Genomic DNA, 14,495 nt, shown 5'->3' with positions numbered 1-14,495 from the left:
AGGATTGCTGTGACACAAAAAAGCCTGTGGCTCAACTTCCCCAGCATTTCTTCATTGGTTTATAAAACTTGCAGAACACATGAAAATCTTTCCTTGAAGAGAGTGAAGCTTGAAGGAACTTCTGTCCTGCAGCACTATCTTTTTACACACAGCCTGCAGCGCAAAGTAAATGGAAAGTGCTAAAGAACACAGCCCTCATCACACAGAAGCACCGATTTGCTGTTACGGCCTTAGCAATATTTCTCAGAAACAAAGGGGAGAGAGAGGAAAAACGGTTTAATGATTTCTACCCATAGCGCAGACTGAGTTTGATCCATTACGACTGTGAAACAAACAAATGACACACCACTGCAACAAGTCCACTAGAGCCCCCAGAACCATCACCAAAACATGATGCATTTCAAAGCACTTGGCCCCAAACTGAGCAACTGGTATCATCTACCTGGACTTGTGCTAAGCATTGGACACTGTCCTTCGTGACTTCCTGGTTTCTAAATTGGAAAAGCATGGATTTGATGGATGGACCATTTGGTTGATAAGGAATTGGCCAGATGGTCACACTCAAAGAGTTGTGGTCAACGGCTCGATGTCCAATTGAAGACCAGTGATAAGTGGTGTTCCTCAGGGGTTGGTATTGGGACTGGCGCTGTTTAACATCTTTGTCGGCGACATGGACAGTGGGATTGAGTGCACCCTCAGCAAGTTTGCCGATGACACCAAGCTGCATGGAGCGGTCGGCACACTGGAGGGAAGGGATGCCATCCAGAGGGGCCTGGACAGGCTTGAGAGGTGGGCCCGTGCGAACCTTATGAAGTTCAACAAGACCAAGTGCAATATCCTGCACCTGGGTCATGGCAATCCCAAGCACAAATATAGGCTGGGCGGAGAACAGATTGAAAGCAGCCCTAAGAAGGACTTGGGGATGTGGGTTGATGAGAAGCTCATCATGACCTGGCAACGTGCGCTTGCAGCCCAGAAAGCCAAATGCATCCTGGGCTGCATCAGAAGAAGCGTGGCCAGCAGGTCGAGGGAGGGGATTCTGCCCCTCTACTCTGCTCTGGTGAGACCCCTCCTGGAGGACTGTGTCCAGCTCTGGAGTCCTCAGCACAAGAAGGACATGGACCTGTTGGACCGAGTCCAGTGGAGGGCCACAAAGATGATCAGAGGGCTGGAGCACCTCTTCTATGAAGACAGGCTGAGAGAGTTGGGGCTGTTCAGCCTGGAGGAGGCTCTGACGAGACCTTACAGCAGCTTTCCAGTACTTAAAGGGGGGCCTACAGGAAAGTTGGGCAGGGACTCTTTACCAGGGTGTGTAGCGATAGGACAAGGAGTAACTGTTTTAAACTGAAAGAGGGGAGATTTAGATTAGATATTAGGAAGACATTCTTTACTGTGAGGGTGGTGAGGCACTGGAACAGGTTGCCCAGAGAAGTTCTGGATGCCCCATCCCTGGAAGTGTTCAAGGCCAGGCTGGACGGGGCTTTGAGCAGCCTGGTCTAGTGGGAGATGTCCCTGCCCATGGGAGAGGGTTTGGAACTGGATGATCTTTGAGGTCCCTTCCTACCTAAACCATTCTATGATTCTATGAAACTCCCACTGCAGGTATGTGAAGTCTCACAGACAGGCAGGGAAGGAAGAAAGGGTGTTTCACTGGGACAGCCAAAGCCTGCTCTGTCCACTCCACTCCCTCCTTTCGCCCCTGCCTCCTCTCCTGCTTACAAGCAGTGCTGTGCTCAGTCACAAACCACAAATGAGATGGAAAGCGGCCGTCAGAAGTGCTGAGCTGTTCAGGGCTACCTTTGGTTACCCTCCTTTAAGCTGTTCAAACACTAATAAATTACCCATTTACTTATATGACCCAGATGTTTGCCATCTAGAAAAATAGATTATTACTTGTAGAAGGTTTTGTTCCATCACAAGAATCCTGTAAATAATATATTGGGATCAGAAAGCCAATACCACGTGGCAAGTTTTACACACACCAGCACAGGGGGTTAGGGAAGAAAAGACAAGAGAGACGCTTCCTGACCACTGGTTGGAAGAACTTTCACAGCGAGCTTATCGAAGAATCAAGCACTCACAAGAGGTCATGCTGTTGGGATAATGAGGTTATTTAAAACAACACTACAGATGGAGAATGAGGGTGACAAGTAAGCTGAAAGGTTGGTTTATTAATTGGATTCTGATCTTTTGTTTCCATTTATATATAGACTATATAAATATATATTTGTATGTGTGTATATGTATAAAATATAAGTATTTATATTCTCTATTAAACTATAAATATATTATACATGTGTTTATATATATAAAACAAAGTAAAACATAAAATATATTTCATTTTACATATATATAAATATGACTTCCTAACATTTCCTTTTATGTCAGATTTTCTACCAAAAGAAAACCCACACTAATTTCAGTAAACCCTACAAATATAAGCAGCCTCAATCCCTACAACTTCTTTTATTTTTTATGTAAGATTTCTTAAGAGTTCCAAGCAACGTTTAAAGAGAACTCTGGGGCTTTAATTGAAATGGCATGAGACACTGAACCTCTAACAACAGTGTCTTTCACACCCGGTGTCCATTATGCACTGAAATGCCCATCAAAAAAAAAACAAAGAAGGAAGAGGTTTTCGGCATTCCCATTAAATTCTGACTTTCTCTCACAGTTCCTGTAATTGAGTTTCATTAACAGTTGTCATGAAGTTTTGTAGGGTAGACAAAACAGTGATTTGCTGGTAAATGTCTGTATATAGGGAGGGAAATAAATATTTGCGAAGTACTCAGCTCACTTTCTTCAAACATCAGGGAGAAAGACAAAGAATGCAACTCAAGGAATGTACAATTCAAGAAGGAGCAGCTTTTACAAGGAAGACTTTGATCTGGATGGCTGAGTATCGCTGCAAGAAATCCAGTCTGCTTAGCAATCCCAGATAAATTGTCATGGAATTGCATGTCAGAGTTTAATGCAAGATGTCCATTTGAGTCGTACCTCTCCCACATATTACTGTTAAATTATTTAATTTGGGTCTTTTACAGTTTCACCTGCAAAACTGGAAAGAAGAAAGAAGAGCTTACCCATAAAAAGTGTCCCCAGTAGAAGCAAGGGGGACAAAAGGGGATTACTAAAGGTAAGGAGCTGTTAATTATAGATGGAGTAAGACCAAACTGCTGAAAAGAGCTCCTAAAAGGGCTGGCTTGGTTTCTTTCATTTGTTTTGGGGTGCGCTGGGGCTTTTTTTGCTGTAAGAGCTATTGGTTTAGAGGGTGGTCACACTCTGTAGCAAAAGAGTTAGAGCTGAGAGAAATACAGCATCTCCACGCAGACTGACAACTCTGTTAGGCGAGACCACTATGCTATCTCTGTACAAAAAGAAAGAAATAGAGAAAGAAAAAAGTAGCAGCAGTGACAGAGCCAGGAAATGACCCGACATTTAGGGGTTTTATCACTGTATTGTCTTGTTGTTTAAGTCATTGTATCACAAGTGTCTCTCTGTTTATTAAAGCCAGTATAATACTGGCTAGAAGGTTGATCCCATGAACAGGGCACCACAGATCAGACATACAAACATCACTGGGCACTTCGCTGAGGAGTCAAAAGATCCCATATTATAGCACCCTTGTAATTTATTGCACATTATTCACAGGAGAAACCTGAACCCAGGTTTCCTCTCATTTTTCCCATACTGCTACCTTCCACTTGTGTTAGAAATAGCCTATCTGGTCTTCGCAGCTGCAGCAAACTTAGCTGTATACATCAAGCACAGTTTAGCAGGGTTTCTCTACACTTTTACTGTACCTTTCTTGATACAGAAATATAAAACCAGCTTGCATGTGTTCAATACAGCCCCCAGCTGGTATGTTCTGCCTTTACCTGGCATTCAATTGGAAGCTATCGTGGTCCTGGAGACAGCACAGATGGGAATATTTCACAGGATCTTTCCCTACTAATTGTCTGCTCAGGTCTTTACAATTGCTCCAGAGCCCTACCCTCTTGGACCAGCTTAGGCAAATCCACTCCCTCAACGGTATTTACACCCTTCAAATATTTGTACACATGGTTATAATCCCGTAAAACGGTCATACTGGCCTCACAAAGGCTAGCCAGAGTGAAGGAGCCCAGCATTCAGGCTGCCACATTCTCACACACAGCAGCCTGGGGTTTGGACTGATTTGCTAAACGTCACCATATCAAACAGATCTGGTCTTTGCTTTGAAATACTACTTAAAAGCAGGCCCCAAGTGCAAGAGGCCTCCAATTAACAGCAGAGAACAGGGCTGAGCTCACATATTTAGACCCTTGAGGGAAATGAGCACACTTGCAGTCTGGGTTCCTTCCTGCCCCAGCCATGTGCTTCATGTACCCAGAGGAGAGCCCTCATATGTCTGCGCTTTGGTTTCCTTGCTATGCAGTCAGGAGAGCCTTTTCTCCCTTGCTGCACCTAACTGCAAGGGCAGCTCCACCAGTGCTCCAGAGCGCAGTGCTCTGCAGAAGCACTAAAGCCAGCCCAACTTCCCACAGGCGAGGCAGCTGGAGAAGGACAGCTGGTCCTGAGGTACACCTCTGGGTGTCATGACATTAGGGCAGAGGTACTCCACCAGCTACTCTGGCCAGGCACTGACTGGCAGCAGAATTCTCCTCTTCCCCACTCCAGTCGTGCAAGTCTGACAGGGCCGATGCTGTCTGACCTCAGCTTGCTAAGTCACGATCCTCTCAGAGCATCGCTCTCCTCTGTACCCAGCTATTCCAACTCCACATGGCAAGGCAAGATACTTAAACCTCTTCTCTTTCTCATTCTTGTCTTACACCTTCCCCACTGACCACTGCCAGCCTCTCCTTCCAGCCTTTCACTCCGACTAGCCACCTCCAGCTCTTTGCAGCCATAAGGCTTCCCACTCTTCAGTCAGTACACAGCACTAGAAGAAACCAGGCAGCACGAAGAGGGACCTCCAAGGCATTAACGCAAGGCACTGCCTCTTGCAATGGCTCTGCTCGTGGCAATGCATTGCGTTAAGAACCAGGGCTGGCAGTCTCTACAGTGACAGGGATGGGAAAGATCTAATGTTTCTCTCGCTCTGTGTTAACTTCCCTCTGCCGTTTCCTCACCCTTCCTTCTGCTCCGCTTGGCCCCTCAGCACCGTTTCACTCTTCTGTACAACCCTTTCCTTGTGGTGGCCACACACAGCTACTAACCCAAGCAACTACTTTGCCAGAGCCCAGCTAAAGCTGCCCACAAGCAGCAGGCAGGGCAGGCACTCCACACTGCCCTGCCAACGCACCTAGCAGAAGCACCTGGCAGGAGAAGGCAAACTGCATTTCAATGGCCCATTCAGCTTTGCAAGCTTTTGCAGACAACGTACACCAGTTCTACGTATACACTCACAAGAGCCAACAAGCAACTGGTCAAAAGAAAAAAACGTATATACATATACTAATACCCAGGAGAAATCACACTATTTTCTTTTGCATATGGATTCTAAGAAAGTAGAACTTGCTAAAAGCATCAAACTAGCACTGCTCTTCCTCCACCCACACCAAGGAGTGAATCAACTTTCACAGCAGGTCCCAAAGCTGCAGGACTGTACGCAGGGTACTCCGGATCGCAGCTACTTTCATACTACTTTGGCCCCAGCACTCAGGACTATATACTGTATGTAGCCCCCACTGGTTCCCTTCTCTTGCATAGCCCAGTCAGAATACCCCAACCACTCAAAAAAAAAAATAATTGCATCAGGGCAAAAAAATTGCATCAGGGCATGTAAATTTTATTAAACTACACATAGAACAGGTGCCCCTTTAAAGCATGACTCTTTTCCTCTCCGGAAGGCACATGTAGCAGGTTCCCTAGTGTCAGGTGTAGACTCAAGTGATGAAAGAAAAATACATAAATGTTTATTAAACCTTTGTTGCCATTCACACCACCAACTTTCACACCCTAATGCCAAGCTGTTAACGAATTCCCATGCTGTTCCAGAAGACTTTTCACAGCTCCTGTCAGAAAAGGGAAGTTTCACGAGGGCAGCACTCGCTGGAAAAGTCTCTGCTCTCGCCACCATCAACAAAAAATGTTCACAACCAGCTGTTTGGGGAATAAATGTGTCCTGCCCAAACGGTGTGGGAATAAAGAGCTTCTTCCAGTGAGGCATGGGGCCACCTTCATGTATACCTCCTGATACATATTTATCTCAAGATTACTGATGTTAAGACTTCTCCTAACAACCAACTTTACCTAACAACCAGAACTAAAAATTGGCCATGATAAGCCGAGCAACCACAAGCTGGTACGTGAGGCTCCAGGCCAGGTGGCAGCTGAGTGTGCACGCTACAGCTCATACGGTCGGACATGGCGTCACCTCCTTGGGGAGCTCTGGAGCTCTAGGCTGCTGCCCAGGCAGGCAGCCCTGCAGCAGGGCCCTTTTGGGCACACAGACCCCTCGAGGAGGCAACGCACCACCTCCCTCTCTGTGCCACATTTCCTTTCTGGCACCCAGACTCTGCTGTGCAGCTGGCGAGTGCGAGGCAGGGCCCTACACGCAAGTTGCATGCCGCCTGCTTGAGCCTCAGCAGGTCTGTAGAAGTGCCATGGTAAGCCGCAGCGAAGGCGGTGTGAAATTGCACAGCAATTCTCTCTGCTGCCGCAAAACTCCTCTTTTCCCCCACAACTAGCTCTTTTATCTGCCACTGGAGACCCTGTTCTAAAAGGAACAGGCAAAGGCAAGATGTTTCCCACAAGATGAAGCGAACATTGCTACTCTTCTCAGAGTCATCCAAAACAAGAGGTGGGGCGGGAAATGAAACACTTTCTCAACTCAAAAAGTGACAATTATTACACATTACATTACAGCTTAGGCAGCTTTTACAATACAAAAGCCTTGACAAGCTCATATTTACTTTGTCCCTGGAGGACATGGGGACACCTACTCATGTCAGTGTTTTGCACAGCACGTTGCTCAAAGTCTTACCACTTTGAAAAATGCACCTGAGGATCTTCAACTTCTCATGCAGATCCTGTAATTCAGCTGACCGTAAAGCATAAAGAAGAACTAAGTGACTGTTTATCAATGTATATTGGTAAACGAAATCAATCCCAAGCACTAGAACAGAAGCAGACTTTTCCTACAACCAGAATGAATAAAGCAAATAGCTTTATTTTTTTTCCTTCTTTTTAGTATCAGAAAATTGTGTTCCAAAATAAATCCTTATATCAACAATTTAGCAGCATGCTTCTGTCAACCCTAGTTGACAGATTATAGCCCAATATTCCATAAATTTTCTCATTAGACTAAACAATCTCAGAGATCTACTAGCACTCTGTCCCTGCCTGCACCTCATCTCTCAGCTTGCAGACAGCTAGCACAGAAGCAAGATACTACAGAACATGCTGCGTACATCAGCTGCATATCGTAAAATCAGCATGACCTGCAGTATTTGCCCAGGATGTATAAAAGCCTTTAGAGAACTGGTCCTTCAGTGTGAAGGTAAATAAACTGACCAAGTAAGAGATCTGTTAGCTCACGGATCTTTAAGGTATTTTTGGTTGTTCCTAAATATCATTACTAACTGATGTTTTCTAGTGGAAGATAATTGCTGACTTAAAGACAAAAATGCCAAAGTCTTTTTTTTCAGACTAATTACAACAATTAGAGATTTAACTTTTATTTTCTAGACAAGTTATTCGAGCAACACATCAAGCGACAGAATCGTATCTGAACCTGCTCATTGTCAAAGCCTGTGGCTCAAAAACGCAGTGGCCGTTTCCTCCCTGCACAGTGACTAATTTCCTTCGTGAGTCAATCTGTCTCTCCTCCTCGCTATTCTCACAACAGAGAGATGCTGCAAAAGCAAGGCTCCCCCAAGTGAGATGCTCAGCCAGTGTGGATCACTGCACTGAATGGCATGCCTGCTTGAAGCAGGCTTCTTGCAAAGCCCGTTCCCCTTCGTAAGTGCCAAGAATCAAATCTTGGCCACCTAATGCAGCGTGTTCCACATGTTAGCTCGCAACACGTTGAGCAACAGCGTTAACTGAGATGGATAGTGCTGTCAAACAGGAAGCTGGCTCACCAGGATGGAAACAGTGGGATACGCTGACCTATTACATTCAGAAAAAAAGCGCCCCTAAGATGACATTAAATGTTTCATATTAAAAAACAAAACAGCTACCTTCTCAAAGAGGTTTTATTACCGCACTGTGTAAACAAACACATGTGCATGAGATGAGCTCTGCCTGTATGCAGAACCTGAGCCTCTCTCACAGAGCAGAGGCTGACGGAGGAAATGAATCATTATCACCCTGCTTGGAAAGAAGCTTGTACAAGGAGCGCTGCACTATTAACCACTGCCTGGAACTCCTGGATTCAACACCACCCCTGCTCCCTTTGTTTGCACGTGCAAATACCTACCTATACAAAATGACTAAAACCAACAGGTAATATCAAAATCCCTGGGCAAAGTTTCTATTAAACTACTCTAAATGTGCACAGGTTTTATTGATGACATGGAGATGAAACTGAAACTTACAGGCTTCTCATCCAAAAGAATAAGCATTGAAATAACCTGTTTAGTATAAAAAAGCCTCTTGAAATGCAAAGGTTGTTCTGGAAAGATTTTTCCCAATCCACCACCTCCTGCCCATCTCCCTCAAGATAAGGATTTTAGGTTTGTTTTTTTTCAAACTGGTATTTTGGGTAGAGAGAGGGAAGCTTTGTTTATTTTAAGATTTCACTGCTACGGGAGAAGCATCCTTAAGTGGAAGGGACTATAGAGCTTTACAAAGGGCTTTGCAGCAATATAGAAGGTAAGCGAATGCAGAGAAATCAGTCTGCACGTTTAGCACTACAACTATCGGCCATAAAGAGAGTATGTATTTATATATGTATAACCATTATATACAATGTGTAATTTTAAAAATCAAAGACCATAATATGCTGTTCGAAACAGCCCTGATACAAAGAGGAATACCAGATACCATCTAGCTGTACACCTAGAAGCTCTATCCAGCTCCTCTGTGCCGACTTCCTCGAAGCAGCAACCTGCCTCGTGGTACAGAACAAATATGTCATGAATATGCTGACTGATCATTATCACCATATTTCACACTTCAGCAAGATCCAGCTAATGCTTTCTAGGCAGGCTAACAAAGTAGGGCTTGTTGTACACCTAGTTTAAGATTAAGCAATCAACACAACTGATATAACCACTTCAAAGATTTGCCACCGATTGTCTTGCTTTCTCCTTACATCAAACAACCTCAGGTGCTGCTCTCTGCCAGGGCAGAGAAGGGGGAAAAGAACTTTATTGAATACCTTGTGCCTGAGCTGCAGAACTGTGGGAATACCCCAGAGCCAGGAGCGCTGTCTCCACCAGCTGGCTAAAGAGCACATCTTTGCGAACCAGAACGAACTCGGCATGCTCTTCTCGATTATCATATTCAAGAGAGGCATCTGACTGCTCCACCACACAAAAGACTGGAATCATCAAACCTAGATGAAAAAAAAACAAAACAAAACAACAAAGTATCAGTAAGAGAGGAACAAGAAGTGTGTCACACATCTCTGATTAAAGCTGTAAATTAAAACACCTCCTAGAAGGCTCATCTTAAGTGGAAATCTGCCTTTCTTCCCTGTGGGATAGCTTTTGTTTTCTTTCCAAGGGAAATACTGAAGTCTCATCACTTGACTCATTTAAAAACCACACTAAAAGCTCCAGAGAATACAATTCAGGAACAGAATCACAGTCAGCATGAGGACGAACAAGATTTCCTAATAAGACCTTTTCAACATAGCAGAAGTTTTCTACAGTTCCATGAATGTCCCTATTCTTTCAGGTCAGGACTTCTCCACATTCAGCCATACAAAAACCTGACACACAAATGTCGTTTCTGCTTCTCTCCACAAGGTGAACGTATGGAGGAATGGGCAGAGGGTAGTTCCATGCACAGTTCTTGGCTGGGATAGGCTTATTTGCACATTTTCAGACCGTGGCCAGTCTTCTCACTGTGCAAGGAAAATACCCTTGCATCGATTTTGCTGAAAACGATAATCTTGTGTTGGCAGCTGATGGTCACGCAGATCCAGAGAGGCCAGTGACTGGTCTCCCGCTGCATGTATGAAGAGTGAGAACAGCTCTCTTTGAAAGAGGATAAAGGATGAGGAGGAACCACAGAAGTGGAAAGCTCAGGGGGTGGTCTGGATTCAATTTTGTTCTGTTTTATTGTAAATTTACTTTTGTGGTTACAGGATCAAGTCATCTATGGCAATAAATTGTGGGGCATGAACTTAAAGGGATTCAATACTACAGACAGTAAGAAACAAGCCAATTTTCAGGAGACGGTCCTACAGTGCTCCAAGCGCGTGCACAAAGGGACGATGGAACAGATGGAAAACCTACAGAACGGCACAGCCATTTTCACTGCCTGCTACAGGCCAGGCTCTAGTCAGGGGGTGGCAAAGAAAAAAACATTACCTCTGGTCACAGAAGTTCATTAATTGGTTACGTACAACTCGCAAGCCCCTAAATAAACTAGGAAATACTGAGGCAGAGACAAATCTCAGCCTAAAGCAATTCTCCAAAAGTGCTATCTAAGGCTTATAATACTACCAGAAAGTTCATCTCTTACTCCGGTTCTTCAGAATTAAATACAACCTTTCCAGTAGATAACAACTATGAAAACCAACTGAGTATATTTATTAAGGGGCAGAAAGAAATCACTGTATTCCTGGACCAGGCACTTCTTTAAGGGAAAAAGTCAGTTCTTCTGTACAAAGTCAGTTAAATATCTTCAAGAACTTCTACTATCAGTATCTTCAGTATCTGCAAAACAACAGTTATATACCCCTTCAGAGGAGTTACCCAGCCCTGAAATAGATACAGCCACACCAGTAACAACTCCTAAGGGACTTAAATGCTCCTTGTCTTGAATTTGGAGAGATTAGATTTACTTTAAAATATATTTTAGATACACAATTCTCACTAAGTGACCTATCTAGCATGGAGTGTCTCCCAGTGTCACGTTCTAACTGCAGGCCAGCAGCAGCAGCAGCAGCTACGAGCCGCAATATCCAGTTGATCTGGTTTAGTTCTTTGTTTTAAAACACATCCTGAAGTAATGTGTAAGTAGGTTACGGCATCACATTGATGCTGCTCCCTCTTCACTGCTTGATTCTGGGTTAAACTGATGCATTTTGCAAGTTCAAGCAGCTAAATTCTAACACACAGTGTTAAAAGAAAAAAATGTCAGTGAAAAAAAATCTCTAGGTACTTTCCTGAAAAGATAGTGCAAGGCTGACCCTGTTCCTCTGAAATCAATGACAAAATTTCTGTTCCTATCAAAGGTTAAAAACTGAGTTCTATTTGACCATAAATCATTTAACCAGTTAAAATGAAATTTAACCTCTGTAAGTGACAAATTTCCCCTCCTGTCGAACATACTGTCCGTCATAGCACCTTTAATGGGGCTATTAATGTCTTAACAAAACATTAAGCTACTTGGCCAAATGCTGAGGCTGTGATATCGGTTGTGTAAATTATATTTTGGTAAGACAGAAAAAGTAGGTGAATGCAAACCGATGAGAGGGATGCCACAGCGTCTTTTATCCTCCTGCTGGATGCTTCGCTTGTCACACAACAGTCTTTCCACCTTTTCAGCACTGAAGTTGCACCTATTCTCCACACACGTAGTTTACTGTCTCAGTACAAACAGGATCTCAGATGTTAGAACTGATGCTGTACGTGACATCACTTTACGGATGGCACAAAAGACCCACGGCACTCTTGCCCATGATTACTTTCCTGCCCCTTCCTGCTGCCCATGCTTGCAGGAACTATGCTACAGAAACGGCTTTTGCAAAAACATCTCTGAACTCAGTGACCCAGCGCAACTGATGATAAGCTGCTATTAGTACCTTAAAAACAGAGAGCAAAGGGCAGGTTACCACATCTGCCATTGCTAACCCATTCTCCTGCCTCTCACTATAGTGTCTGGAATCTTAACACCAATCCTGTTTTACTAAAAACCAACAGTTCTCCAGCTTATTTGCAAGTAAATCTCACTCCAAGGAAGTTCTATCTGCTTTGCCCTCTATTTCACATCGGAGAGTTAAGCTATAATGTCTCCAATGGATTTATTGCCTCAAACTTCTCTGTTTCCTGATGTTATCTGCAAATAAATTAACATACTTTCAGTGCATTGGAATCAGACGAAAAAACATCTGCAGCCAAAAGTCAACATGCTCTTTACACACTGATGTACACAATGTCTTGCTCCTAGATGCATATATTACACCTCCAGCTCACCACAGGGCCCTCACAAAAGAGCAACGCAAGTTAGTCATGGCTCATTGTCATTCCAAGTGAAGAACTTACAGCAATACTCAGAGAGCAGGAGATCAAGCGTCTATAATGAAGCCTCACATGCAGTACCACAGCAATGCAAGCCAGCCTTATTCATAAACCCTGAAACTCCTCAGCAATTTCCCTAATGCCGGATCAGACAGAACCTACTGTCATCCTCCCTCTCCCATGCGTACACACAAAAAAGGCTTAGGTCCCTTCCACACTGAACTTCCGTGCATTTACTCTCCCAGCTTCAGAGGGATGCTGCAGTGAATGATGCTGTACAGCTCGTGGTAGATGACATACGGCACTGATTGTCATACACGGAGAAAACAAGGGGTAATCTGAGGGCTAAAAAGGAAACAGTTTGTTTCCTTAAAGGATGAACACAACGCTGGAACGCATACAAAACATTAATAGCGATCACAAGTTATACAAAAAAACTTTTTCTCCTTGATGTTAATTTACTTCACTACTTACAAGCAGCTCTTTCGTGCTTCTCACAGAGCTTTGACCCCATATAGATAGTATGTGCATAAAAGGCTAGGGGAGCACAAAACAAGATCTACATAAAGGCTTTTATAAGGACATCCATACACAGCAAGAATTACTTCTAATCTATGGAAGAGAACAAGGAAAAACTGTTCCCACTATTACCCAGAAGAACAGAATGGTTAGCAGTGACCAGTACCTTTGTATAACATGTATTTTTAAAAGCAAACAGAAATGGGATTTAAGCCCCGCTGTTGCTTTCACAGAAAAGCTGCAATGTACAAAGACTTTGTAAACGTAGTTGCATTTTTTGCTGAGACTCTTCTAAGGGGCAGAGTAATTAAGAATTTAAATATGTATCAAAGAGCCCTGTGATAAAATACACATCTTCTCCTCCTTGCCCATTTCAACCTATAGTTTTATTTTACTAGGAAGCAATCTGTTCTTAAAAATTAAGGAGAGAGAAACAGGTATTTCATTCAAAAAGTGAAAACTCTGGACACCACGCTGCATAAAACACGGGTTTTTACAAAACACTCAAAGCCAGTTAAAAGTATTATCAGTCTCCAGTAACACAGCTCCTTGGAAAACATTTTCAGTTGTAAGATTTGCAAATAAAAGCTGAAAATTTCTAATGACCAACTAGAAGGACAAGATAGAGCAGATATTAAGAAGCCCTGCACTGTTTCTTTTGTTCATTTGCAAATGATACTTTCGCCACTGCATGCTTCAGAGCAAGCAATAAATGTGATATTATCAGCAGTGAACTTGTACGCTTTGCCCACTTCCACATAACCATCACAGGTTTGGCACTAACAGCAAAAAAAAGAAAAGGATACAGAAAGGTGAGGAGCAGGTTAACTATTTCAGCCACCCATCTCTCCAGCCATTAAATAGGGAGCAGCACTTGCATGTCCTAATAAGTATAACATGAAGATCAACCAATAAGAAGAGGCACCAGTAAAATTCGTGTCTTTTTAGATTAAAATCTGTTTCCATCAGCACAAGTTTCGAGCCCCGTCTAGGTGTTATTTAATTTAATCTAATTTGAACAATTTCCAAACATCAGCTTGATTAATTTCAACAGCATGGTGTTATGGAAAGATTTACTGTACAGGGGTTGTCTAGCAGGGAATTAATAAAGAAGCCAGTTCTTAGCCCTGAGTAACATGAGGTTTTAAGACTTCCCAGATTTCTAGTGGGAATACTTCACAGCACAAGCATGTTTTCTTCTGGGAGTGAAACCCACCAAAATTATTAAAAACTGAGATCAAATGGTGGTGTCAAACCCAAAGGAAATCATTCTACAGTGGAGAGATTTTTATCAAATGAAGAAAGTGGAAAATAAAGTTTTTGTTGTTGCTGTTGTGCTTTGGGTTTTTATGTTTTGTTTGTTGGTTGTTGGTTTTTTTTAAACACAACACAGACACACACACACAGAGTAATCTCCGTCAAAGACAAAGCAAATTTCTATGGTTGGGAGTTCAGAAACCAGGCCATTTATTTGAAAATTCATAAACTACTGAAAACTCTTCATTACTGTAGGCAGAAAATATTTTCCCTAGTGGAAGACTGTCATGTGGGTCATTCTTTTCTCTGTATTGGAAAGACTAGCTTAGAGGAAAAAAAAAAGGAAAAAAAAAAAAGAAGTCTAGGTAACAGCAAGAG

At 43.2% G+C, this 14,495-nt stretch overlaps 1 protein-coding gene across 5 annotated transcripts in view; it reads right to left on the bottom strand.

The window, feature by feature from the left end:
* SATB2 (SATB homeobox 2) overlaps positions 1-14,495 on the bottom strand; it is a 137,899-nt gene that overhangs the window by 104,799 nt on the left and 18,605 nt on the right. For all 5 annotated transcript variants that reach the window (XM_054209630.1, XM_054209628.1, XM_054209631.1 and 2 more), the window contains exon 3: positions 9,308-9,484. In XM_054209630.1, coding sequence (XP_054065605.1) covers positions 9,308-9,484 — 177 coding nt within the window. The remainder of the gene's footprint in view (positions 1-9,307; positions 9,485-14,495) is intronic.

Source organism: Rissa tridactyla, chromosome 7, assembly GCF_028500815.1.
Source record: "Rissa tridactyla isolate bRisTri1 chromosome 7, bRisTri1.patW.cur.20221130, whole genome shotgun sequence".
Lineage (NCBI taxonomy): Eukaryota > Metazoa > Chordata > Aves > Charadriiformes > Laridae > Rissa > Rissa tridactyla.
Note: the sequence above shows the minus strand (reverse complement) of the source record. Positions and strands in the feature narration are given on the sequence as shown.